Genomic DNA, 23,684 nt, shown 5'->3' on the forward strand with positions numbered 1-23,684 from the left:
CCAGGGAGCTGCTCTTCCGGTTTCTGGCACTCCCATGCGTTGAAGACCAGCCAGAAGAATAACAGGCGATGGCTGGAGTGCCTGGAGAGATGACTCTGCGTGCTACTTCCTGCACGTATGCCATAGGTTCACCATCACGGATATATATCATTAACCTCCCATTCCTGCCATATTGTGTTTAATTTTGGGGTGGGTGGGTGGGTGTTGGTGGTCGAGATAGAGTTGGAAGGAACCTTGGAAGTCTTCTAGTCCGGTCCCCTGCTCAAGCAGGAGGCACTACACCATTTCAGACAGGTGGCCATATAGTATTTTCTTAAAAACCTCCAGTGATGAAATACTTACACCTTCTTGAAGGCAAGTTTGAAAGACATGGTGAAGGACAGTCTTCTTCTCTCTCATCCCAAATAACCAGGAGGTTAAAACTGCAAGGAAATAAGTTTAGGTTGGTGGTCAGGAGGAGTGTTCTGACCGGACAAGTCTTTAGACAAAGGAATAGGCTGCCCTGTTCAGCAGTGAGGTCTCTACCAGAGAGTGTAAAAAACAACATGGAAGGTCCCTCTTTCAGGGATGCCTTGATAAATCCAGCAGTGCTTAAGGGGATTGGACTAGGTGACCTCTTCATACCTGGCTTCAGTTCAAGAGTGGGATAAGCCAGGGGTTAAATGCTACCCGTTCGGGCAAACCAGTACTAATAAAAGCTACTGGTTTGAGCAAACCAGTAGTAAAACAAATCAGCTGTTTGGTGTGATTTATATTTGCGAGAAAGCAGGAAATCCTGCTTTTTAGTGAATCTAAATCACGCTGCACAGCTGTCTCCCCCTCCTCGCTGTTCTACTTACCTTCAAATGATTCCTTTTTCCACGTGAAGTATGCGTTTGGTGCGCATGTGCGCATGTCTGATGTGTACTGCACGCACACAGCATGCGTCTGTCACACACAGCGCATGCGCGGGGAACGAACCGGTGGCAACCTGCAGAGGATTTCACCACTGGGATAAGCTGTTCCTTAAAACCCTGCTCTCTTTTAAGCTGCCTTCTCTTGAATCTATGCAAACTGCAATTAATTTGCACGTGATGTCCTGTGAAGTTTCAACTAACCCTTTTCCCCCTGGTTTTGGCAGGGAGGAAAGGAGAGGCTCCTATGACTATGCTGCGGATCGTACCTATTACGAGACTGTCCGGGCACCGGGGACGTATCCAGAAGACCCACGAAGGGAATACCCGGCTCGAGGCAGAGACTTTTACGCCGATTGGGAAACTTACCAGGGAGACTATTACGATCCACGGTATTACGATGACCCCCGAGAATACCGAGACTACAGGGGAGACCCTTACGAGCAAGACATCAGGGAGTACAGCTACCGACAGCGCGAGCGGGAGCGGTTTGAGTCCGACCGAGAGCACGAAAGGAGGCCCTTGGAAAGGAGCCAAAGCCCCGCTCACTCCCGGCGGCCGCAGAGCCCCAGCGCCTCCCCCTCGCAATCAGAGCGGTTACAGAGCGACTCCGAGAGGCGGATCTACAGTCGCTCCTCTGAGCGTAGTGGCAGCTGCAGCTCCCTTTCTCCACCCCGCTATGACAAACCAGACAAAGGCCGTCTCGAGCGATACGCCAAAAACGAGAAACCCGAAAAAGAGCGTGCTTTTGAACAAGAGCGGCCGGAGAAAGACAAACGCCCAGTAAGGAAAGAGAAGCTGGAGAAGCTTGAAAAAGAGAAAACAGAGAAGCAGAAGCGCAAGGCCAAAGTGCACTCTCCCAGCTCTCCGTCTTCGGAAACCGACCCGGAAAATGAAAGGGAGCCCAGCCCCGAGAAAGTGAAAGGCAGCAGCGGCAAGCAGAGCCGGGAAAGAGCCGAGAGGGAGGGAGCTGCTAAGAACCGCCTGGATCTCATGCCGTGCGTGGTACTGACCCGAGTGAGAGAAAAGGAAGGGAAAGTCCTCGACCAACCTCAGCTGGAGAAATTAAGAGGGAAGCTGGAGAGTGACCCCATCAAACCTCCCTTGCCTGATCAGAAAATGCAGGCTTCCCAAGTCGATCAGACCAAGTTGGAACCGCTGAAGCTCGACTCCGTCAGAACCAAAGTGCCCAAAGAGAAGATCCTGGCCAGCCACATTGAGGTGGTGGACAAAGATGGGAAGCTGAAGACTAAGAAGCACCTGAAGGCAGATTCATCCGTTGAAGTGGCCTATCCGGTGGACCTCGAAAAGCTGGAGGCTCGCAAAAGACGTTTTGCTGAGGCAAACCTAAAATCTGACAGGCAAAAAATGGAAATCAAAAGAAGCAGTCAGGAGGAAGAGGAAAGCCGGGTTGTTTTGAAAAAGCAGATTGATGTGGCTGAAACCGAAAGGAAGCCCCTGAGAAAAGAGACCGTTAAAAGAGAAACTAGGAAAATCAGGCTGGAAAGACTTACTAGCGTGGCCAGTCCCAAAGACACTACAGAACCTGCGAGCCTTTCGGTAGGCTTTACTTCACGGCCCGTTCTAGAGCTCCAGGTTAGGCTAGGGGAGGTGGCTGATGAGCCCCTAGAGGCCTTTGAGATCTCCTCCAGAAGGGTCAATTCCATCAAACTGCAGCACAAACACGCACTGCTGTTAGATGAGCAGGTAGCTGAGAGGGATGAGATTTGGAAAAACTACTGCGGTCTTCCTGAGGAAGGGTGTGACCGTAAAGGGGCCCAGGAAAAGCCTCCTTCCTCAGAAGTTGAAGAGAAAATCCCCATTGACATTGATCATACCCAGAGCTACCGAAAACAAATGGAGCTAAGTCGGCGGTTGAAGCAGCAAATGGAAATGGAGTCTGCCAAACACGAGAAGTTTGGCAGTCCCAAAAGGGACCTGGATGACTTTGAGCGGCGCAGTCTGGTGCACGAAGTGGGGAAGCCCCCACAAGACGTGACGGATGACTCCCCCCCAAGTAAACGGAAGAAATCCTGCGAGGCCTTTGAGTTTGAAATCAGCACCAAGAGGGAGAGAAACTACCGAAGCTCCCGCCAGGTGAGCGAAGACTCCGAGAGAACCGCCATCTCTCCTGGCCTGAGACCTTTCCCATTCCATGAGGAGGAGGAAGTGCTGGATTCTCCGAGGCTGATCACTTTCAAAGAAGCTAAAGAATCCCCTAGAATGGAAGAAAAAGGGCCTCCATATTCAAACGTGTCCATGACGGAAGATGCCTTGAAATATAACCCTTACGACTCTAGTAGAAGGGAGCAGATGGTAGAGATTGCTAAGCTAAAGCTCTCTGCCATGGCTTCAGAAGAGGAATCAACCCGATGGGACTCTCACGTGAAGCAAGAATCCGGGCGGGTGGATATTAGCTTCCCAAGTAGCATCATCAAACGAGATAGTATCCGAAAGCGATCCATCCGGGATCTGGAACCAGGGGAGGTGCCCTCCGACTCCGAGGAGGAGGGCGATTCGAAGCCCCACTCTCCTAGGCCCTCTTCTTTCCCCGAGGGCTCCAGGTTGTCTTTTTTATTACGAGACCGGGAAGACAAACTACGTGACAGAGAGGAGCGGTTGCCAACTTCCTTAGAGAGGAATAAATTTTACTCTTTTGCTTTGGACAAGACAATCACGCCGGATACAAAAGCCTTGCTCGAGAGAGCCAAATCCCTCTCTTCGTCAAGAGAGGAAAATTGGTCTTTTCTCGACTGGGATTCAAGATTTGCTAGTTTTAGAAACAATAAGGATAAAGAGAAAGTGGACTCCGCGCCGAGGCCGATCCCTTCGTGGTATATGAAAAAGAAAAAAATCAGACCAGACTCAGAAGGGAAGTTGGATGACAAGAAGGAGGATCATAAAGAGGAAGAACAGGAAAGGCAGGAGCTCTTTGCTTCCCGTTTTTTGCACAGCTCCATTTTCGAACAGGATTCTAAGCGCCTGCAGCACTTAGAAAAGAAAGACGAAGAGCTCGACTTCCTTTCCGGCAGGTTGCACAGCAGACAAGCATCTCTGGATGGGACCAACAGCATATCAGATTTCATGCCGGAACCTGTGTTTCTCTTCCACAGCAGGTTCATGGAGCTCACCCGAATGCAGCAAAAGGAAAAGGAAAAAGACCAGAAGCCCAAAGAAGCCGAAAAACAGGAAGACAAGGAAAACAGGCCCAAGACTCCAGAAACCAGGTCTGAGCATCATGAGCCAGAGCATAAATCGCCCGTCCTTGTGGGACCCTTGCCAGCTGCCCACTTGCCCCCTGAACCCCTGCCTCTTTTTCCAGAGAAAGCCGGGAGTGAGAAGCCCCTCGTGGAGGGGATTCCTCCTTTGAGGGAGGAAAAGCCCCTGGAGTCTGGGCCTGCGGTGCTTGAAGGGTTCAAGGCCCTGCCGGAGGACCTTCTGCCTGTTAAAGCTGATCCCCCTGAGTACCTCGAAGTCCCTCCCATGGCAGATCACAGCAAAGACGTTGCCCTTTCTGTGGCAGCTCCTGAGGAAGACTCCCGAGTCCTCGAAAACCATTCCTGTTTGGACATCAAACCACCCACCCCCGGCTCCTCTTTCTCCCAAGCGGCTCTTGGGGCAGACCCAGAAGCTGAACTGGGCTCGCTCCCGCACAAATTGGCAGCTAAATCTGAGGTGCTGCCCGAACCTAAAGAAGACCTTTCCCCCCCGGCCATTATCGTGGAGTCTGGAGCAGGCCAGAAAGCGGAAGCCCTGGCTGAGGTCCTGCCTACCGTTTCCGATACAGAGATGGAAGCCGAGCCCCCTGTGGTAGCCAAAGACAAAAAGTTGTATAAAAACAGACGCTCGAAAACCCCCGTTCAGTCTATAGTGGCCAGCGTGCCAGAGAAACCAGCCACAAGGAAAAGTGAAAGGATCGATCGAGAGAAGCTGAAACGCTCCGGCTCCCCCCGGGGAGAAACTCTGAAGCTCCTGGAACTGAAGGTGGAAACGGAGAAGGGCTCAAGGAACGCGGCTAAGTCTCCAAGTGCTGCAGTGGTGGCAGAGCCAGAAAACCCGGAGCCCAGTTTGCCAGTGGGCCGAACCAGGCGCAGAAATGTGAGGTCTGTTTACGCAACCACGGGAGATCACGACCTGCCATCGTCTATTAAAGAGGCCGTGGAAGTCACCAGGCCAACCAGGAAAAGGATTGAACGAGAACCCCCAGACCCGGCAACTATTCCCACTCCTCCTAGAAGAGGACGACCTCCCAAGGCACGGCGCAAACCCGAGGAAGAAGTTTCTCCTGTCAAGGTTGAGCCAGCGCTGTCACAGGAGGCAGAAGAAGCCGAAGGGAAAGAGACGGTAGACATCCCGAAGCCAGTGGAGGGGTGGCGCTCACCCAGATCACAGAAACTGCTCCACAGCCAGACGCTGGTGGCTAAAAAGGGGAAGAACGAGCCTAAGATAGAAGCGTCCCCGGAGCCCGAGGAGTCCCTCGATCCCCCGAGCCAAGGGCTGCACATCAGCGAGAACTGTGGTAAGCTCAAGGCCGAGAAGGAGACGATCCCACACGAGCCAAAGCGAGACCGGAAGGAAGTGGAGTTGCCTAAAAATACCTCCGAAGGATGCCCTGTTGAAATTGTGGAAAGGAAAGTTATTCCAGATAAAGCTACCAAGGCGAAAAGGGGGCGGTCCAGGAGCATCAAGGCTGTCGATAAAGCATCTCTGATTAAAAGCCTAAAAAATGTCGAGATCCGTCTTAATGTGGATGAAGTGAAAGGAGCGCTACGGCCCAGCGAGGAGGAAGGGGAGCTCTTGCCCTCCTTCCCAGCCAAAAGTAAAAGCCCCCTGAAAGAAGACAAACTCTCTCCGCAGCGCCCAAAGAACGAGACCGAAGACGCTCTCCAGGACACCAAGAAAGAACCCGCCTGCGAATCGGCCCAGCCTCCTGAGGCCGACCAGCTGGCCAAGCAGATTGAACTCGAGCAGGCAGTGGAGAACATCGCCAAGCTGACAGAAGGCCCAGCAATTGCGGCCTACAAGGAACAGCAGGCAGCTGAAGTGTCCGACGTTCGCCAGGACGAAGAGGGGGATAAGCCCGCCCACCAGGCCAGCGAAACTGAGCTGGCGGCTGCCATAGGGTCCATCATGAATGACATCGCTGTTGAGGGAGAAGGCTTTACAGCTCCACCCACGTACCCTTCCGAGTCCGAGGCTGACCTGCCCGGTGAACCCTTGGTGTTGCCATCTGCACGAGAGGACATGGAGCCTGAGACAGACCAGGCGGTCAGCAATATCTTAGAAGCAGAAGCTGCTTCAGGGGAGACGCCGGGCCCCGGCTCAGCTGCAGAGACAGAAAACAAAGAAGCCGAAGTCAGCCTAAGTGAATCCTCCAATTCTGCCCAGGAGGCGGAAACCTCCCAGGAGGCGGAAGGCTCTCGGAAGGAGCGCGGACGCCAGAAGTCCACACGGCTCAGGCGCAAGCAGAGCACCAGCAAGAAAGGGGACATGGCGGAATTTAGGACACTTGAGCCTGAAAGAGCCCAGAGCAAATCCCCCAGTGTTCCAGAAATAGGGACCCCTGAAGGAGCCATGTCAGATGACAGCCAGGGAAAAGCCTTCCCTCCAGCAGCCACCTCCCGCCTGGTAATTCCCCAGGCAAGTGTGGCTGGATCCCCAGAGGCAGCTTCGCAGGACTCCCTTACTGAGAGGGGGCCCAGTCCCTCAGATGGCTTGCTGCCGTCCGTTCCCGTGGACGAGGGAGGTCAGGGCAGATTCAGACTGAGGCCGGTGGCCGAAAGCCTTCCTGTTGCCCCTCCAGATGGCCCCCCAAGTGCACCTTTGCCAACAGTTTCCACTGCATCTACACTGAAGCTTCCCCCTGCGGTCCAGGCTGGTGTGGCCCCACTGCATCCCAGCACCACCAAGGTGACTGAGTGGATTGTGAAGCATGACGAGGCTCGATCCCGCTCCACCCCGCCGCCAGCTCTTCCCCCTGACACGAAAGCATCAGACATCGACCCCAACTCCAGCACTTTGCGCAAGATCCTGATGGAGCCCAAGTACGTGCCCGCCACCAGTGTGGCTGCCTCCACGCATGTCACCACTGCTATTGTTGAACCCGTGAGCAGCTCTCGTGCGGAGGAAATGCCCCCTCGCCCTCCGGCAGAGGTCTCCAGGCCATGTCTAGAAGAGAAGAAGTCTCCCATTCCTACTACAAACAACTTGGAACTGCCAGTTGCAGAGGCCCCCATTTTGGCCGAGAAAGAGAAGTCAGTTGCTGTCCTGGCCCCCAAGGCGACTTCTGTGATCAGCAGGATGCCCCACAGCATTGACCTTGAGGAGACCCCCAGGATCACCCTAGTGAAACAAGCCTCCCAGCCCCAGACGTGCCTGGTCACTGCCGTTTCCCCCAAATACAAGCAGAGGCCCAGTCCCAACGACAATAGCAGGTTCCACCCGGGCTCCATGGCTGTGATTGAGGACCGGCAGGTGGAAACGGGCTCCAGCCCAGGCCTTCGGGTCAACACCTCTGAAGGTGTGGTGCTCCTGAGCTACTCGGGACAGAAGACGGAAGGCTCCCAGCGGATCATTGCAAAAATTAGCCAGATTCCCCCAGCCAGTGCAGTGGACATTGAATTTCAGCAGTCTGTGTCCAAATCCCAGATTAAGCAGGAGTCCCTCCTTCCCTCTCAGTCAATGCCAAAGGGCTCCCCGGCACCTGTGGGCTACGGGAGCACCTCCACCCCAGCCTTGGTCCTGGGAGGCCAGCAGTACAGCCCTTCCCCTGTGCTTCCCTCCGTCAAGCCAGAGCGCAGCAGCAGCAGCTCGGAAAAGTCCGATTCTGTCCAGGCAGCTGCAGCTCAGTCATGCCCAGTTAAAGTGCTTTCCTCCCAGTCCGCCAACACTCCCTCCATCCTGGTGCATAACCAGATGGTCCTCTCTCAAACCATTGCCTCTTCCACTAAGAAGCTTCCGGATCCCACGTCTCTGAAAGGGGAGAGCAAACCCCTTCAGCCTTCCAACCTGAGCCCCGGGGTGGGCCCTCACCACCCTTCCTTGTCTGGCAAGTTGTACCCTGAGGCCAACCACGTGAGCAGCGGGTCAGGAGGTCCAGCCGACAGACCCGTGTCTCACTTAGGGGTGGCCAAGCAGGAGCCGCTCTCCCCCCGCACCAGCGGCCACTCCCCATCTCCCTTCCCAAGAGCTTGTCACCCTGGGGGCCCTGCTTCCCCTGCAATGTCGGGGAACAACTCCATGCTGGGGCTTCAAGGCTCCCCTTGCCCAGGGATCCCCATGCCCCAGTACATCTCCAGCATGCACCCGGAGCAATCCGTGATCATGCCCCCACACAGTGTGACCCAGACGGTATCCCTGGGCCACCTCTCCCAGGGGGAAGTGCGCATGAACACCCCTCCGCTGCCAGGCCTTCCCTACAGCCTCCGCCCCGAGGCCCTGCATTCCCCCAGGGCCCCTCTGCAGCCGCAGCGCTCCAGCACTCCCCAGCCAGCCCCCATCAGGGAGATGGTCATGCCGCCTCTGTCTTCCCAGCATGCCTCCGAGGAAGAGATGCACTACCACCATCCGGCGTGCCGGGGTTCGGCCCCCGTGCAGTCCGACGTACTGGTCATGCAGCCAGACTACCGTGTGCATCCGGCGGGCATCCGGCTCGACCAGTACAACGTTCCTCGGGACGTGAGAGTGATGATGCACTCACACATGGCCGGAGTGGGCAGCGAACATCACCCAGAGCCGCGGCAGTCCAGAACACCGGAAGGGAGGTCTGTGAAAACGCCTCCGTCCACCAAGGCAGGCAAAGAGACACCCAAGGCCTCCGAGGTCAAGATGGCCCACTCGCCCCACAGCGAATCCCGGCTCCTCAGCGGCCAGCTCCCAGGACTGCCATTGACACAGCCGGTGGTCGTGCCTCACGGGGTGCAGATGATGCACCCCAGCGGGACCACCTTCCACGATTATCGGCCGGTGTACGGGGATATACGAAGCTACCACCCAGCAGCTCAGCTTGGCCACCCTCCGTTTTCTGGGGGATCACCGATCGGGCTTCCTTCCCGGAGCATGACCCCCTCCCAGGTAAGCCCAGGGGCAGGGTTTCTGCCTCAGTCCAAGGCCTTCATGGGTAGGAAGTGTTGCCCTTGGTCAACGGCCAAAGCAAGACCCTGCTGTCCCAGAATAACCCCTCGTGGGCCCATCTGCTCTCTTCCCAGTCTTTGTCATGGAGGGGCTGCAGCTCACGGTTCAAGCGTAGGACATGCAAGAGCAGCTAGTGTGAACAGCCCAAAAGCCAGGGAAGGCGAGCGGGTGGGTTTCCTGCTCAGTCCTCGTGCACAAGTTGCTCCAAGAATGACCAGTTGTCCTCTTCCCCTTGCCTAGGGCATTCCTGAGAGGCCATCCCCAGCCTAGCCTGGGCTGAAGGGAGAAGTGGGCAGAAGACGGCCTTGGGGACTTGGCGGGTGGACCTTGAGTTTCTGGTCAAGGGGAGCAGGGCTAAGAGCCGAAAGGGCCACTGTGTGCTTGGGCGGCTTCTGCCTAAAGCGCCTCCTTTTGCTTCCATCTCCCAGGGTCTTCCTGAAGGGGAACATTCGCACCCCAACCAGCCAGCTCACAGCAAAACCCCTCAGCTCTCCCAAGAGCCTAAAGGAGCCCAGGCGACAGGGCCAGACCCTTCCCTCCACTCAGTGGTCAACAGACACGTGCAGCAGATGGAGCCCCACTTGCACCCGAGCCAGACCTCCTCCTACCCTTCTCCCGTCGCCGCGTCAGTGAAGCAGGAGCTCCCATCTTCCCATCAGGCTCAAGTTCCGAAGCCGGCCCTCTTTATTCCAACTACTGCTGGTCCCGGGGCAGCTCCAGGACTGACCTTAGCCCGGTCTGAATCGCAGTCGGCCTTGAAACAGGACTCTGCCGGTCATCCGGTTGCCCAAAGACCAGTGGACATGGTCCAGCTGCTGACGGTGAGCCTGCCATCCATCTCTGGAAGTGGGGGGGAGGAGAGGGACAGGACTCCATCCCAAGCCTTTTGTGGGGGGAATTGGAGGTGGGTGGGGGCGATGGGAGTGGCCCTTCTTTTTCAGCTCAACCACCGGGGATTCACCTACCTGTGCTCTTCCTTCCTTGGGTTGGCAGAAGTACCCCATTGTGTGGCAGGGGCTGCTGGCCTTGAAGAATGACACGGCAGCTGTCCAGCTGCACTTCGTTTCCGGGAACAACGTCCTGGCGCACCGCTCCTTGCCAGCTCCGGAGGGTGGCCCTCCCTTGAGGATTGCCCAGCGGATGAGGCTGGAAGCCCCACAGCTGGAAGGGGTGACCCGCCGGATGATGGTAAGAATCAGGGCCCGGGCTGAGCCTGTCTTCGCGCTCTCGTTTCTCCTGCGGCTCCTGTTTGACAAGGTCTTTCTAGGCCTGTGGTTAAAACGCTGTGTGTGTGTGTGTGTGTGAGAGAGAGAGAGAGAGAGAGAGAGGATATGCACCCAGACCGTACTTTTAGAAAGGTAATAGTGCAAAAACTGTCCCAGTAAGAAACTCGCTGCTCTACCATAGCCATGTCCGCCTGGGTGATGTCCGGAAAGTTCAGAGCCTCCACCTGGAGACGTGGGACTCTTTGAACGAGAGCTGGAAACCCTGGAGGAGGTTCAGCTTTCTGGCTCCTAGCCTTGGGCCTTGTTTTCCCCTGTCTTTGCAAGGTCAGTGAGGATGCAGGTGGCAGGATACCCCTGTCCCTGGCTTAGAAAGGAACACGGATAGGAAAACAAAATTTGCTTCTTGTCCTGCCCGTCCTGAGGCTGCATGTTTTCCACGGGCTCAGAATGGTTCTCGGGTTGTGGTCGTCTCGAGGGGGTTTCTGGGGGTGCCCCGAGAGACATGAAGAAAGTGCTGGTTACCACCTTTAAAGCGCTCCATGGCTTATGACCAGGCTATTTATGAGACCGCCTTCTGCCACCGATAGCCTCCCACAGGGTGGGCCTGCTCAGGGTGCCGTCGACCAAACAATGTCAGTTGGCGGCCCCCAGGGGGAGACCCTTCTCTGTGGCGGCACCGGCCCTTTGGAATGAGCTGCCTCCGGGGTTACGCCAACTCCCCAACCTCCAGACCTTCAAACGTGAACTTAAGACTTTGTTATTTCATTGTGTGGGACTGGCCTAAGTGTAATTTTAATTGTAATTTTAAATGGGTTTTATGTCGGTCTATGACCGTTTTAGTTGATTCGGCCTATTAAATATTTGTTTTTAATTCTGTTTTAAATTTGTTATTTGTATTTTGTGTTTTAAATATGGCTGTAAACCACCCTGCGTCCTTCGGGAGAAGAGTGGTATAGAAATTAAATTATAAATAAATAAAATAAAATGATCCTCACAGGCCCGGGGGTGGGGGGGCTGCGTGGTGTCTTTTAGGTGGAGAGTGACTACTGCCTGCTGCTGGCTCTGCCTTGCGGCCGAGACCAAGAGGACGTGGTGAACCAGACCGAGTCGCTCAAGGCGGCCTTTATTAGCTACCTTCAGGCCAAGCAAGCTGCCGGCATCATCAATGTTCCCAACCCCGGCTCCAATCAGGTAGGGAGAGGAGGAAGAGTTGGTGGTGGGAAGGGGGGGGGCAACTTCCTTTCCTTTGGCCCCTGCATCAAAGGGAAGGATGTGGCTCTGGCCAGCTCGGGCATCCTGGGAAAGGGATGGGCAAAGCGGAAGGTGGTTCCTTGAAACGTGGGCTGTCTTGGCAGGCCGAGCAGAGCCAGACGTGGTTTGTCCAGGATTACCGGCCTTTTGGGAGCTTCAGTTTTCAGGCTCTTCTCCGAGCCAGCCACCCTTTCCAGTAAGGCGACTTGTCAAAGATTGGGATTCCCAGAGCTCAGCTAAGCGAGCAGGTGCCCAGCAAGAGGCCGCTCCCAGCTCCCTTTTCAGGGTGGTTCCCATGGCATAGGGCCGGGTTACTGACCGTCTGCTGCTACCGAATACCTCTCACCGACCTGTGCGCTCTCACAGAGGGACTCCTCAGGGTGCCGTCAGCCAGGCAGTGCCGGCTGGCGACACCCAGGGGAAGGGCCTTCTCTGTGGGGGCTCCCACCCTCTGGAACGAACTTCCCCCAGGACTCCGTCAACTTCCTGACCTTCGAACCTTTTGCCATGAGCTTAAGACACATCTATTTATCTGCGCAGGACTGGACTAGATTTTTAAATTTGAATTGGTTTTAATGGGGATTTTATTATGTGTATTGCTATTTTTAATTATTCGGCCATATGTAATAAGTTTTTTAATGGATGTTTTATTTTGTATTTATATGTATATTTTATTCTGGCTGTGAACCGCCCTGAGTCCCTAGGGAGATAGGGCGGTATAAAAATACGAAAAATAAAATAAAATAAATAAATAAAGGAATCATGCAGTGGGATTCCTTAGCCAAGAGAGTGCCCATGCCGGCCCTCGGCGTCCTGCTAGCCAGAGCCACAATGCCCCCTTGGCGCTTGCTTCCTCTCGGGTTGTTCTTTCCGGGTGCTTGTCCAGGCTTCGGGGTTCACAGTTTCCTCTCCGGTTTTTTTTCCCCTCTTCCCAGCCTGCTTACGTGCTCCAGATCTTCCCACCTTGCGACTTCTCCGAGAGCCATCTCTCCCGCCTGGCCCCGGACCTCCTGGCCAGTATCTCCAACATCTCTCCTCACCTGATGATCGTCATTGCAGCTGTTTGAGCGACTCGGCAGGAACGGACGTTGCCATCCTCTCCGGCCCTGCGGCAGGAGGAGAGGAAAAAGTGAATAAAGGAAGGGACCGGATCCTCCCATCCCGCCGGGCCTCCGTCAAACCCTCATCGCAGGCAGGCGGCAGTAAGGGTGGTGGTTCCCATGGCCTTGAATGTTTACACACAGGCTTTGGTGAAGATGGACTTTGGAGGCAACCCCAGAGGCAGACTGAGCCCAGGTGGTGGTCGTTGTCTCCTGGGCCTGCTTTTTTTTTTTTTTTTTGACAGCTAAGGATAGAAAAAAAAATGAGGAAGAGGAGGAACCGGAAACTGCCTTTGCACTAAATTTTGCGACTTTGGACCTTTGCACAGTTGGAAGAGTTGTTGTGGTATGCTAGATGGATGTCTCAATACACACACAAAGCAGCTGGCGGCGTGGACTCTGAACTGGCAGGACCTTCCGCTCCAGTCTGTGGGTCAAGGAGCATTTCAGGCTCTCCAGGAAAAAGCTTCTCTTCTCTACCCCCCACCCCTGACTTTCTCCTCCCTCCTCCCCCCCACCCTGCAGTTTTCTTCCTTCATCCTGGATGTACAGTTTACACTGAAACAAAGCAGAACATAAAAAGGAGAGCTATTTTTCCTTCTCGGTGGTATTATGCAGGACTCCGTGGGTGTGTGTATATATATATATAATATATATATATATATATATATATATATATATATATATATATATATATATATATATATATATATATATATATATATATATATATATATATATATATATATATATATATATATATATATAAAATTAAATATAAAAAAACTAAAGAAATCTGATCCCCACAACATACTTTTTTTTTAATCTGTGCCAAAAAAAAGATGTGTTTTCAAAGAAAATCTTATTTTCATACTCCGACTTTGTATTTGTCACTCATTTGTAAGTGCGCTTCAGTTAGCCCTGGGCCTCCCACCCACCCACCCACCCCATCCCGGCCTCCGCCCCGCCCATGGAAGGTTTCACCCACTGTACAGACTTTTTAATCTGCCTTCTCTCTCTCTGGTCCGTTCTACTCCTAAGACTTAATTTATGGAACTGTTTTCTCAGCGCAGTTTTGTTTTGTGTGTCCATTGGAATACAGACTTTTATTAAAAAAAGACAAAACACCCTGGTGTTAAACCCGTTATCTGCAGGAAATTTGGGGTGCCTAGGCTTCATTCGGTAAGGCGGCGTTCCTCCCCTTTTTCCTCCCTTTGAAGAAGCAGCCGCGACTTCTCCTTTGGAGGCCGCCAGAAGCCATTGGCTGGCTTTCAGGATCTGGTTGACGGAACAAAAAGCCTCCTGCATTCTGCCGGGAGACCCACTGAAGAAGAAAGAGCTAGCAAACCCTTGGCTGAAGAAATGGAACTCAGCCAAGTCAGTTTTTCACTTTAAACATAGAAAATAACAGCCTTTTTATTTCTTTCCTCTTCTCAGTATTAACACAGATGTAGTCTCTCCAATACAGAAATATTTTTTTTTTTGTACATCAGTTTCATGTAGCACTCGTGGCTTTAAATAGCGGTTTGTGAGCGATGCCGGAACGTTCAGCGCGATGGGGAGGCTGCTGCTGGTTGGAGCAGAGTCTCTCAGGGCACGAGGGGGCACTCCACTCTTCTCCCCACCCCAAGGTGCTCCTTCGGGCGTCTGTCTTGTTGGCGGAGCAGCGTCTGCCATCACTCTCCGGCCGGTGGGGCCTCTGGCAAGTCTGGCGATGCTTCGCTGCCGTCCCGTGCCCGGAAGAGTAACTCTCCCGACGGGATGACCTGCTCGCCATGCCAAGCGGTGGTAGCGTTGTACTGTTGGTAAAAGTCTGTGTCCGCCTGGAACATGACCAGGGCTTGGGCTGTGTGAATGCGCACGTGCTGAGCCAGGCTGTTGGCATCCAGGAACTTCTCTCCGCAGGAATCGCAGGCGTAGAGGATTTGGGTGTTGGGGTCTAGAATGACAGGCACAGGGCAAGATTTAGTTTCGGAGCACCCTGTCTGCCCCACCTCCCCTTCCCCTAGTTCCCTTTCCTCCATCAAGAAGGTCCACCGACCGCTCCTCCTCCAGGACTGATAAGCTTTCTTTGTTTCAGAAGCAGCTCTCTGGACTTTTTTGCGTGGTAGGGTGCTGCCCCCCTGTGGCAGCTTTATTTGCTTGGGAGAGAGGCTGCCTAGCCCGCCCTGGTCCCCAAAAGAAAGGGCGGCCGACCCACCTGCCTCTTGGACCTGTTTCACGGCCTTGGTAATCTCGGCCTTGAGCGCTTCCGTCTCGTCTGCGGTGACAGGAGCTGCGACGGGAACAACTAAGGGAAAGGATGTCCCAGTCAGCATCACCAGCCCCCCAGGTAAGAAGGCCCCCCTCTGGCCACTCAACCCCAGATCTGGGAAACGGTGGGCCAAAGCAGGATACAGTCACACATACCCACTTCCCTCTTCTACAATCCAAATAAGTGAAAGTTTCATTGGCCATTGGATGTGGCACAAAGGCCAAGGGCAGACAGATGAGTGCAAAAAAAAGGGGGGGGAATGCCTTTACTCACCGGTGAGCTGGGTGACCGCTGTGGCGGCCAGGGCTTCCGTGGCCAGCGTCACCATCTCCTCTGAAGCCACAGTGACGATATTGAGCTCATCGCCTTCGTTGGGTTCCAGGAGGTTCATCCCCACTTTGCCTTGGTGGACCGTCTTGACGTGGGAGCGGAGATTATCCACCCGGTTGAAGCCGCGGCCGCACTTGTCGCACAGGAACGGCTTTTCCCCTGCGTGGGGGGGATGGAGAGAGGCTGCGTCTTGAGGGAGGGGCTAGGCGCGCTACCACTGCTCAGTGATGGCTGGCTCTTCCTACCCCAGCCATCCCCCCTCACCTGTGTGGATGATGAAGTGCTTGGTCAGATCACCCACGTTGACAAAAGCTTTGCTGCAGACGCTGCACTTGTGAGGGCGGATGTTGTCGTGGTGGCGGATGTGATTGGCCAGCTGGCTGGACTGGACAAATCTGCAAGGGAAGGTCACCGGATCTTCACGCAAAAATCCACTTGAAGTAAGAGCTGACAGAGCAGATACAAGAGACCAGGGGGAGAAAGAAACAAAGCTTGCGAGAGCCTACTCACCTTTTGCCGCAGCGTTCGCAAACATAGGGTTTTTCCCCAGTGTGCTGGCGCACATGGGCTATTAGAGAGCTGGCCTGGGTGAAGGCTTTCCCACAAATTATACACTGGCAGGGCTTCTCACCTGCGGGGGTGGGGGGGGAAGAGAGAGGAGAGAGTGGAACCCTCGTTCTTGGGCCACAGGCGCCCCCTAACTCCCGCGAATTGTGGGACAGCGTGGCAGAACGGGTGCACGTGGGACAGCAACCGATGCCAGGTGGAAACCTACGCTTTTGTCGCCACATGGATACCAGTTTTGGAGGCCAAAAGTGGTAATATTTCCATGTTTTCAGAAAAGTTCAAAACCGCTAAGATAATTTGGGACGCAGATGGAGAGCGTACTGCTTCCCTTTCGCCTTTCAACTCCAATCCAGGAGCCCTCAGGCAGTCGCTTTCACAACAAACAAAATAGTTTGTCGGGAAAGCGACTGCCTGAGGGCTCCTGGATTGGAGTTGAAAGGCGAAAGGGAAGCAGTATGCTCCCTTCCATATTGGGGCAGACCAGGTGCTTCGACAGAAAACACACACACACACACACACACACACATATATATATATATATAAAGATGTAGGTCTTTGGTTGTTCGGGTTTTCTCCCGTGTAAAATTGGAAGTGTCTTGGCGATGTTTCGACGAAGTCTCATTCGTCATCTTCAGGCTTCAGCTTCAGAAGCACGAAGCTGAAGCCTGAAGATGACGAATGAGACTTCGTCGAAACGTCGCCAAGACACTTCCAATTTTACACGGGAGAAAACCCGAACAACCAAAGACCTACATACAAACACCCGTGAAAACCTCAGAAAACAAATATATAAAGATACACATATTTCCTGTCCTCTTGAATGTCCTAGAGATGAACCGCGTCCACAGAATAAAGTTCTTTTTTTTGCTGTTTTCAGCAATCTTGTACCACAAAAATGTGAAGTATTTGTTTAAAAAGCTGGCTACGGACACACGCCCTTTGTGGATCCTGAAGAAATCCCTTAAGTACTGGTCTTGGCTGCCGACCTTCCTCCAGGGACAAGCAGATCCCATTAGGTAGCTCTTCCTGCTGAGACTGAAGTCCTGAAGGAACAGGTCAAGGTGCCGTTTCCAGGCTGGGGTGGGGTGGAGGGGACAGGGGACACATGCCCTGAAGCCCCAGTCTCTGGCAGAGAGGCCTCTTCCGCAGCCTCCACTGTTGCTGCAACTGGAGTCCGCCCGAAGATGCCAGGTCCCAGACTCACCTGTGTGGATGCGAACGTGCCGCTGGAGAGCCCCCGGGTCAGCAAACTGGCGCTGGCAGTGCACGCAAATGTACGGTTTCTCTCCGCTGTGGATGCGGAGATGCCGCTTCAAGTTACCTGCAGGGAAGTAAAAGCAAAAGCTACTCAAGGTTGCCTGTGGTGAGGAAGCTGCCACTGCTGCCCCACTCGTGCTTAGGACCTCGAGGGCAGCTGGCCCTCGGCCGAACCTCCTCGTACCTGAGGTCGTGAACTGTTTCCCACACTCGCGGCACTTCAGCGGACCGTCGGCAATGTGGATCTTCAAGTGGGCTTTGAGGTTCCCCACCTGCCGGCAGTTGTGAGAAGCTGGTGGTGAGAGGTAGGCGGCCGTATCCCCCCTCCCCCACAGCGCTGTACCAGCCCAGGGAATGTGGCGGCCCTTGCCCTCTTCTTTCCTCACCTGGTTGAACATCTTCTCGCAGTGAGGGCACTGGTGCTCTTTGTCGGTATCGTGCGTCTCCAGGTGCCGCATTTTGGAGGTGGGGTCGGAGAAGGAGCGTACGCAATAGTCGCACTGGTAAGGCTTCTCCCCACTGTGCACCAGCTGGTGGCGCTTTAGGTTGCCCGAGGTGGTGAAGAGCTTCCCGCAGTCCTCGCAGCGGTACCTGGCCTCTCCCGTGTGGCGCTTCTTGTGCAGGTTCAGCAGGCTGAGAAGGCGGTAGCTCTTGCCACACTCCTCGCAGCTGTAGGGCTTGAGGGGGCTGCGGTGCGGAAGAGGCGCTACCATCAGTCCTCCTCCCCCCTGGGAAGCCCGCGAGAACGGCCTCAGCGCGACCACTCCCCCGAAGACAGTGCCAGGTTTTCTGGGCCCAGAGTTGGAGCCTCCTGGGCAGAGAAGGGCAGTCGGGCTGCCCCTGGTCTCCCTCCCGGGATGACCTTCCCCCCCCCCTGCCCTCCCACCTGTGGGTCTTCTCATGCGCTTTGCAGGCCGCGGGGTCAGAAAAGGCCTTGCTGCATTCCCGGCAGGAGAAGGGCTTCTCTCCCGTGTGGATACGGATATGGCGCTTGAAGTTGCCCGTGTGGGTGAACTCCTTTCCACAGTCCTTTGGAGGAAGCAAAGGCACTGCTGGCCACCCTCGCCTCTAGCGCCTGGTTGCCCAGCCCGCGCAGCGGCCTGCCCGCAAGCACTCGCCTAGTGCCCCTGGCTTGAGGCTTCCCTGCTGAAGCCCTTTGCTGCCTGCCCCTCTGCCAGCCCAGCCAAGCTCAAGATCTACCCACCCACCCCGTCTCTTTCCACCCTTGGCTGACTGCTTGTTGCCTCTACTGCAGGAAGACAGAAGAGCAGAAATGCCAGCTGGACAACTTCCCCCCCAACTTGGAGCCAGGGAGAATGAGAGTTTGGTCTGGAAAGGAAAATAGGTCTGCGAGCTCCCAGAGCCTCACCTGGGGCATTGGAGACTGGCCAGGTGCCTCCACCCCCATTGGAGGCAAAGGGCCTCCAACCTACTCGGCCCACTCCCCCTTTTTTGCTGGGCCTGTGGCTGTGACAAGGATACCGCTGCTGTCTGCTCTTGCTGTCTTTCGCCCTGTAGCTTCCACCTGAGGGGCTTTGCTCCCACCCACCTCCAGGTGGCTTTTTTTGCTACAGCAAGGATCCTACACCGCCTGATGCTTTGGGAACAACTCTTTCAACAGGGTTGCTCTCTCCTGGGGCAGTTCACAAGCCCGCCAGCTCACCTCACACTTGTGGGTCACGGAGCCATACGCTTTGGACTCTGTCCTGTCACTGTACGTTCCTGAGCGCAGCAGCCTGGCCTCTCCCGCGTTCTCCTGCCCGGAGTCACTGCCTCCGGACTCAAAGTCCTCGGGGACGCTGCCGTTGGTCAGGGGGATCGGTTTGGGCTCCCCAGCAGTCTTGCCGTTGCTCTCCGCCTCGGAGGGTGGATCGTCTTCCTCCTCTTCGTGGCCTTCCAGCTCCACTTCCATCTCTGCAGGGACTTTCAGCGTCGGAGGGTCTGGAGGAGCAAGGAGGCAAGATACGGGGCTCAAAAACGGGTGGCAGGTTTCCCCGAGGCTGCCCGTAACGCCACTCGAAAGCGGACAGCCTCGTCTGCGGGGGGGGGGGGTGTGTTTGTCTCAAAGACCAGCCCCAGAAAGGAAAAAGAAGCGCAGCGTAGCCAGGATGTGTTGGATTTGCCACGACTCCCTCCGAACCTAAGTCAACAGAGGGGTTGCTATACCAAGGCCGCCGGCGACTGTGCTTTCAGACGCTTGGCGCAAGAATCCCGTTTGTAGAACATCCCTTCCGCCGTCACTGCATCTCCTGATCCAGACCTGTTTTGCACACCTCCCTCGGGCATTTTAAGTGTGAGGGATTTTTTTCCTCTCCCTCCCTCCCTCTCTCTGTCTCTCAGTAACCTTACATCCCTACCTTCGTGCTCACCAGCTTCCCTGGCCTGAGAAGGAAGAGTGGAGCTGGGACTGGTGTGTTCGTGGGGGGAGAGGCTGAACTGCAGCTCCTCCGGCGATCCCTCCGGCGTCTCCCCGGGGCCCGCTGTGCCTGCGTCTGGAAGGAAGCACAAACTTGACAGCACCTTCGAGACACCCGCAGGCCAGAGGAGCAGGAAAGGTGGGGGCGGGATTCCCAGGAGGGGCCGGAAGAAGAGGCCACCCCACGGAAACGATTACGCTAAATATTCTGCAGTTTGGCATGATTCGTAACGATCTGGCTTTCCTGTAAGTGTCGGAAAGGGTTTAGCTCAGAGGGAAACGGGAAATAAAGGTGTTTAAAGTTACGGCCAATGGAGACATCCCTTTTTTTTATGGGAACACAACTGCCCACTCAAGCTGGGCAAAGGGGAATTCAGGTGGGGCAGTTACTACCGTGAAACTCGCGCCGACATAAATTTTCAACTTGCCACGGGTGAGGAAGAAGCAAGACATATTTGAGATTTTTAAGTTCTCTCGGTAAAGGTAAAGGTTCCCCTCGCACATACGTGCTAGTCGTTCCCGACTCTAGAGGGCAGTGCTCATCTCCATTTCAAAGCCGAAGAGCCAGCGCTGTCCGAAGACGTCTCCGTGGTCATGTGGCCGGCATGACTCAATGCCAAAGGCACACGGAACGCTGTTCCCTTCCCACCAAAGATGGTCCCTATTTTTTCTACTTGCGTTTTTTACGTGCTTTCGAACTGCTAGGTTGGCAGAAGCTGGGACAAGTCATGGGAGCTTACCCTCGTCCCGCGCAAGGGATTCGAACCACCGACCTTTCAATCGACAAGCTCAGCATCTTATCCACTGAGCCACCGCCCCCCCTCAAATCTTGAGATTTGGGGAAACCAGGAAGAAGATAAAAGAGAAAACGTTGCTTTTTCCTCCGGCACCCTTTCCCATTAACCCCGCAGCTGCGCTTCTGAGAAGAGACTCCTGGCCCCTACCTGGCCTTTGACCAGCCTCGCTCCCTTCCGCCGCTATCGCCTTGTCCTTCGGGTCCTCAGCAGGATGGGCCCCTTCGGCCGGTTGGAGGCTGCTAGAGGAGATCGGCTCCTCCTGATCCCTGGGGGCTTCCAACTCTGCTTTGTGCCTGCTGTTGGTCGTTTTCTCCTGCCCTGGGATGTGGGGGGAGAGAGAGAGAGAGAGAGAGGGAGGAAGCGAAAGCCACTGACAATTCAGGCCTCTCCAGCCAGAAACCCAGCAAGCAGAACAACCGGTGACAACCTTCCGCCACCTTGGGGACCAGTCCGAAGATCTGGTTTAGCCTGCCATGCTTTTGCCCATCAAGGTCAGCAGAGCACAACCTTCCCGTTTCCACGACGTCTACAGAAACTGGGCATCCGCAGTTGGCCCAAGATTGTCAGTCCTTGGATGGCCCTTGCCTGTCCATCATAAAACTAATATTTCTGGCTCAACAGATCTATAGCTACTGTACTCATCCTAATGACAGACCCCAAATTTCCAGTACATTTAAGGAATCCCCCACCCGGAAAGAAAAACCAAGAGCGGCCAAGCGCATATCGGGTGCAGCGCATCCCCTCTGTGCTTCCACCAGAACAAAGTCAACAGTCCTTTTGAGACCAGGAGAGCAAAATCAATCCTGCTTGCCCGTCCTTCCACCCCCTCACCCCCAGAGGACGACTCAGGAGTAGGGCCAAGAGATGATTGGCCCCTCCCATAAGGCTTAAAAGACCAGCAACTGCGTTTGGGCTCTTTGCCGGAAAACAACCTTGACAGCTTCGTCTTGTTGCATTTATTTTGTATCGGTGTCTTCTGAACGTTTGCCAAGAAAGGCCTTTGGCAGTTTGCCTAATTGGACCAAGGTTGGTGATAGGACTGAGGAATTTGTGTTGGGAGGAATTTGCTTTAATTTAGTTGGACTACGCTGGGAATGAAGTAATTCTCAGCTGTTTGAATAAAGTTTTTGTTTTTTCACTGACTTGAGTTTGCTACTACCTACTGGGGCCTGGGTCACAACACATGGCAGTTTGGCATTAGTAGGACAGCCTACATGCAAACACCCGGGAAAAGTTGGCTCTTGAAACCTGCCAAAACACAGCTCAGCTGCGGAGCCACTTTCTTGGCCCGGCTGGAGACGATGGCTTCCTCTCCCGACAGGCCCAGGATTTGGGGTGGTCCTGGAGGCAAGAAAGAGAACCGAACCCAAGGACAGGAAAGTGCCCTACCAGCCACTGTGGAGATCTCCAGGCCACCCGGTGCCGAGAAGGCCCTCATCGTGTTGCAGGCTTGGACGACCTCCTGCATCTGAAGGAAGCTGCCCACGGCCAAGACATCCTCCACATTCTCCGGGCTGAGGGTCAGCTTGGCCGTGTACATGAATTCCAGCACGTGCTCCAGACCTGCGTGGGACAGCCCACAGCCAGAAGGTGAGCGCTGGCAGCAGTCACCAATACTGCCCGTCCCCCTGCCAGCCTCTGGATGTTCCCAAAGCACAGGCCTCATCTCTTTAAGGTCTGCCTAAGCTGCTGTGGGACGCGGTGGCTCAGGGGCTAGGACATTTGTTGTTGTTGTTTTTGAATTTATATCCCGCCCTTCTCCGAAGACTCAGGGCGGCTTACACTGTGTTAAGCAATAGTCTTCATCCATTTGTATATTATATATATTATATACAAAGTCAACTTATTGCCCCCAACAATCTGGGTCCTCATTTTACCTACCATATAAAGGATGGAAGGCTGAGTCAACCTTGGGCCTGGTGGGACTTGAACTTGCAGTAATTGCAAGCAGCTGCAAACAGACTTAGTCTGCTGAGCCACCAGAGGCCCTTTGATCGACGTTGAGCTTGTCGATCGAAAGGTCGGCAGCTCAGCGGTTCGAATCCCTAGTGCTGCCGTGTAACGGGGGTGAGCTCCCGTGACTTCTCCCAGCTTCTGCCAACCTAGCAGTTTCAAAAGCACGTAAATAATGCAAGTAGAAAAAATAGGGACCACCTTTGGTGGGAAGGGAACAACGTTCCGTGCGCCTTTGGCTTTGAGTCATGCCAGCCACATGGCCACGGAGAAGTCTAGACAGCACTGGCTCTTTGGCTTTGAAACGGAGATGAGCACCACCCCCTAGAGTCAGCACTGACTAGCAGGTATGTGCGAGGGGAACCTTCACCTTTAGGCTGCTGTAAGCTGGACTGCACGAGAGGCTGGAGGCTCTCTAGCTTTGGCAGATACTGTATGAGAGAAGGGGATCATGGGCGGGGATGGGGGGGAGAACTGAAGGCTGACATCCTGTTCCTCACCTCCTCTAGGTGGCCCCTCCTTCCGATCTCCCCCCCTCCCTCATTTTGGGGGAATATATGGGGGACTCCTGCCCCCCCTGAAAGGTGCAGGAAATAAGCCTCATAAAGCAAGCCGGGAGGGCTTCCTCCAGTCAGGGAGGTCCTGACCTGCCGCGTTGCTGATGTCCAGGTGAACCACGTCCTTCTGGTCGACGAAGAGCATCCTGAAGTACTCGCTGCAGGCCGCCAGCACCGCCTTATGGGCCTTGAAGTCGATGCCGTCCACCACGAAGGTGCAGTCGCACAAGAGGCCCAGCTGCCGCTGCTGGTTCAGCTGCTCCAGGACTTGCCGGCTGTGGTGCGGGAAGTCCATGGCTGCGGGAATGAGAGAGAGAGAGGCAGGCAGGCATCAGGGCGTGGTGCAGCATCGGGGGACCCGGGACGGCCTCTTAAGCCTGGCCTACCCCGGAAGGCTGTTGTGCATCCGCATCCTCTCCCCGCATCCCCGGCGGGGTTTCCGGCAACCGCCCGGCTTTTGCCTTCCGGGCGAAGGTCGAGAAAGGAGACCGCGGTGGCGCCCCAAACCCTTCCCGCACCCCGAGGAGCTGCCCCCGCCGCGGCTCCTTCGCCAGAGTCTCGCCCTGCGGGGAACCGGACCGGCGGCCCCGCTCTCTCGGGCCCCGGCCTCGGCCTCGGTCCCCGGCGGGCGGAGGTAGCCCGGGGCCCGCTCCCCGCCCGTCTCGGCCCCGCACCTGCCATCCCGCGAGCGTCACATCATCCCGGCGGCGGCGGCGATCATGGTGACACGGAACAGACAAAGGGCGCCGCCATTTTGCGCTTGGGCGGAAGCGGCGCTCGGAGCGGACGGTGCCCTCTTTCTTACGGCGCGGCGCGCGCAGGCGCCTTTCCGCCTCCTCGCCACCACCCCCCGCTTCGCGGGGCGGGGCGGGGCTGTGAACCAGTCGCCGCGCAGGTCCCGTCGCCATGACGACCGAAGCTCCGTCAAGACCGGCCTAGGCCCGAAGCCT

General features: G+C 55.2%; 2 protein-coding genes across 7 annotated transcripts in view; one reads left to right on the forward strand and one right to left on the reverse strand.

Annotated features, from left to right (window-relative positions):
- The window catches only part of SPEN (spen family transcriptional repressor), a 59,556-nt gene extending 46,310 nt beyond the window's left edge, over nt 1–13,246 (forward strand). For all 3 annotated transcript variants that reach the window (XM_058161471.1, XM_058161473.1, XM_058161472.1), the window contains 5 exons: nt 1,121–8,966; nt 9,455–9,847; nt 10,020–10,214; nt 11,285–11,443; nt 12,439–13,246. In XM_058161471.1, coding sequence (XP_058017454.1) covers nt 1,121–8,966; nt 9,455–9,847; nt 10,020–10,214; nt 11,285–11,443; nt 12,439–12,570 — 8,725 coding nt within the window. In that variant the 3' untranslated portion in view covers nt 12,571–13,246. The remainder of the gene's footprint in view (nt 1–1,120; nt 8,967–9,454; nt 9,848–10,019; nt 10,215–11,284; nt 11,444–12,438) is intronic.
- A 739-nt stretch (nt 13,247–13,985) lies between these two features.
- ZBTB17 (zinc finger and BTB domain containing 17) lies at nt 13,986–23,566 on the reverse strand. 4 transcript variants are annotated; one of them, XM_058161250.1, is made up of 15 exons: nt 23,409–23,565; nt 22,825–23,031; nt 21,614–21,787; nt 20,372–20,542; nt 19,381–19,503; nt 18,675–18,952; nt 17,898–18,040; nt 17,398–17,698; nt 17,196–17,283; nt 16,959–17,075; nt 15,698–15,818; nt 15,452–15,582; nt 15,131–15,346; nt 14,804–14,893; nt 13,986–14,542 (listed from the first exon to the last, which is right to left on the reverse strand). In XM_058161250.1, the coding sequence occupies exons 1-15, from the start codon at nt 23,413–23,415 to the stop codon at nt 14,280–14,282; spliced, it is 2,430 nt and encodes an 809-aa protein (XP_058017233.1). In that variant the 5' UTR covers nt 23,416–23,565; the 3' UTR covers nt 13,986–14,279. The 4 variants fall into 4 exon arrangements, with proteins under 4 accessions (XP_058017233.1, XP_058017231.1, XP_058017234.1 ...); XM_058161248.1 differs by having other exon boundaries at nt 19,369–19,503; nt 23,409–23,564; XM_058161251.1 differs by lacking the exon at nt 15,698–15,818 and having other exon boundaries at nt 15,452–15,634; nt 19,369–19,503.
- Nucleotides 23,567–23,684: the final 118 nt, after the last annotated feature.

The sequence above is a fragment of the Ahaetulla prasina genome, chromosome 18 (genome assembly GCF_028640845.1).
Source record: "Ahaetulla prasina isolate Xishuangbanna chromosome 18, ASM2864084v1, whole genome shotgun sequence".
Lineage (NCBI taxonomy): Eukaryota > Metazoa > Chordata > Lepidosauria > Squamata > Colubridae > Ahaetulla > Ahaetulla prasina.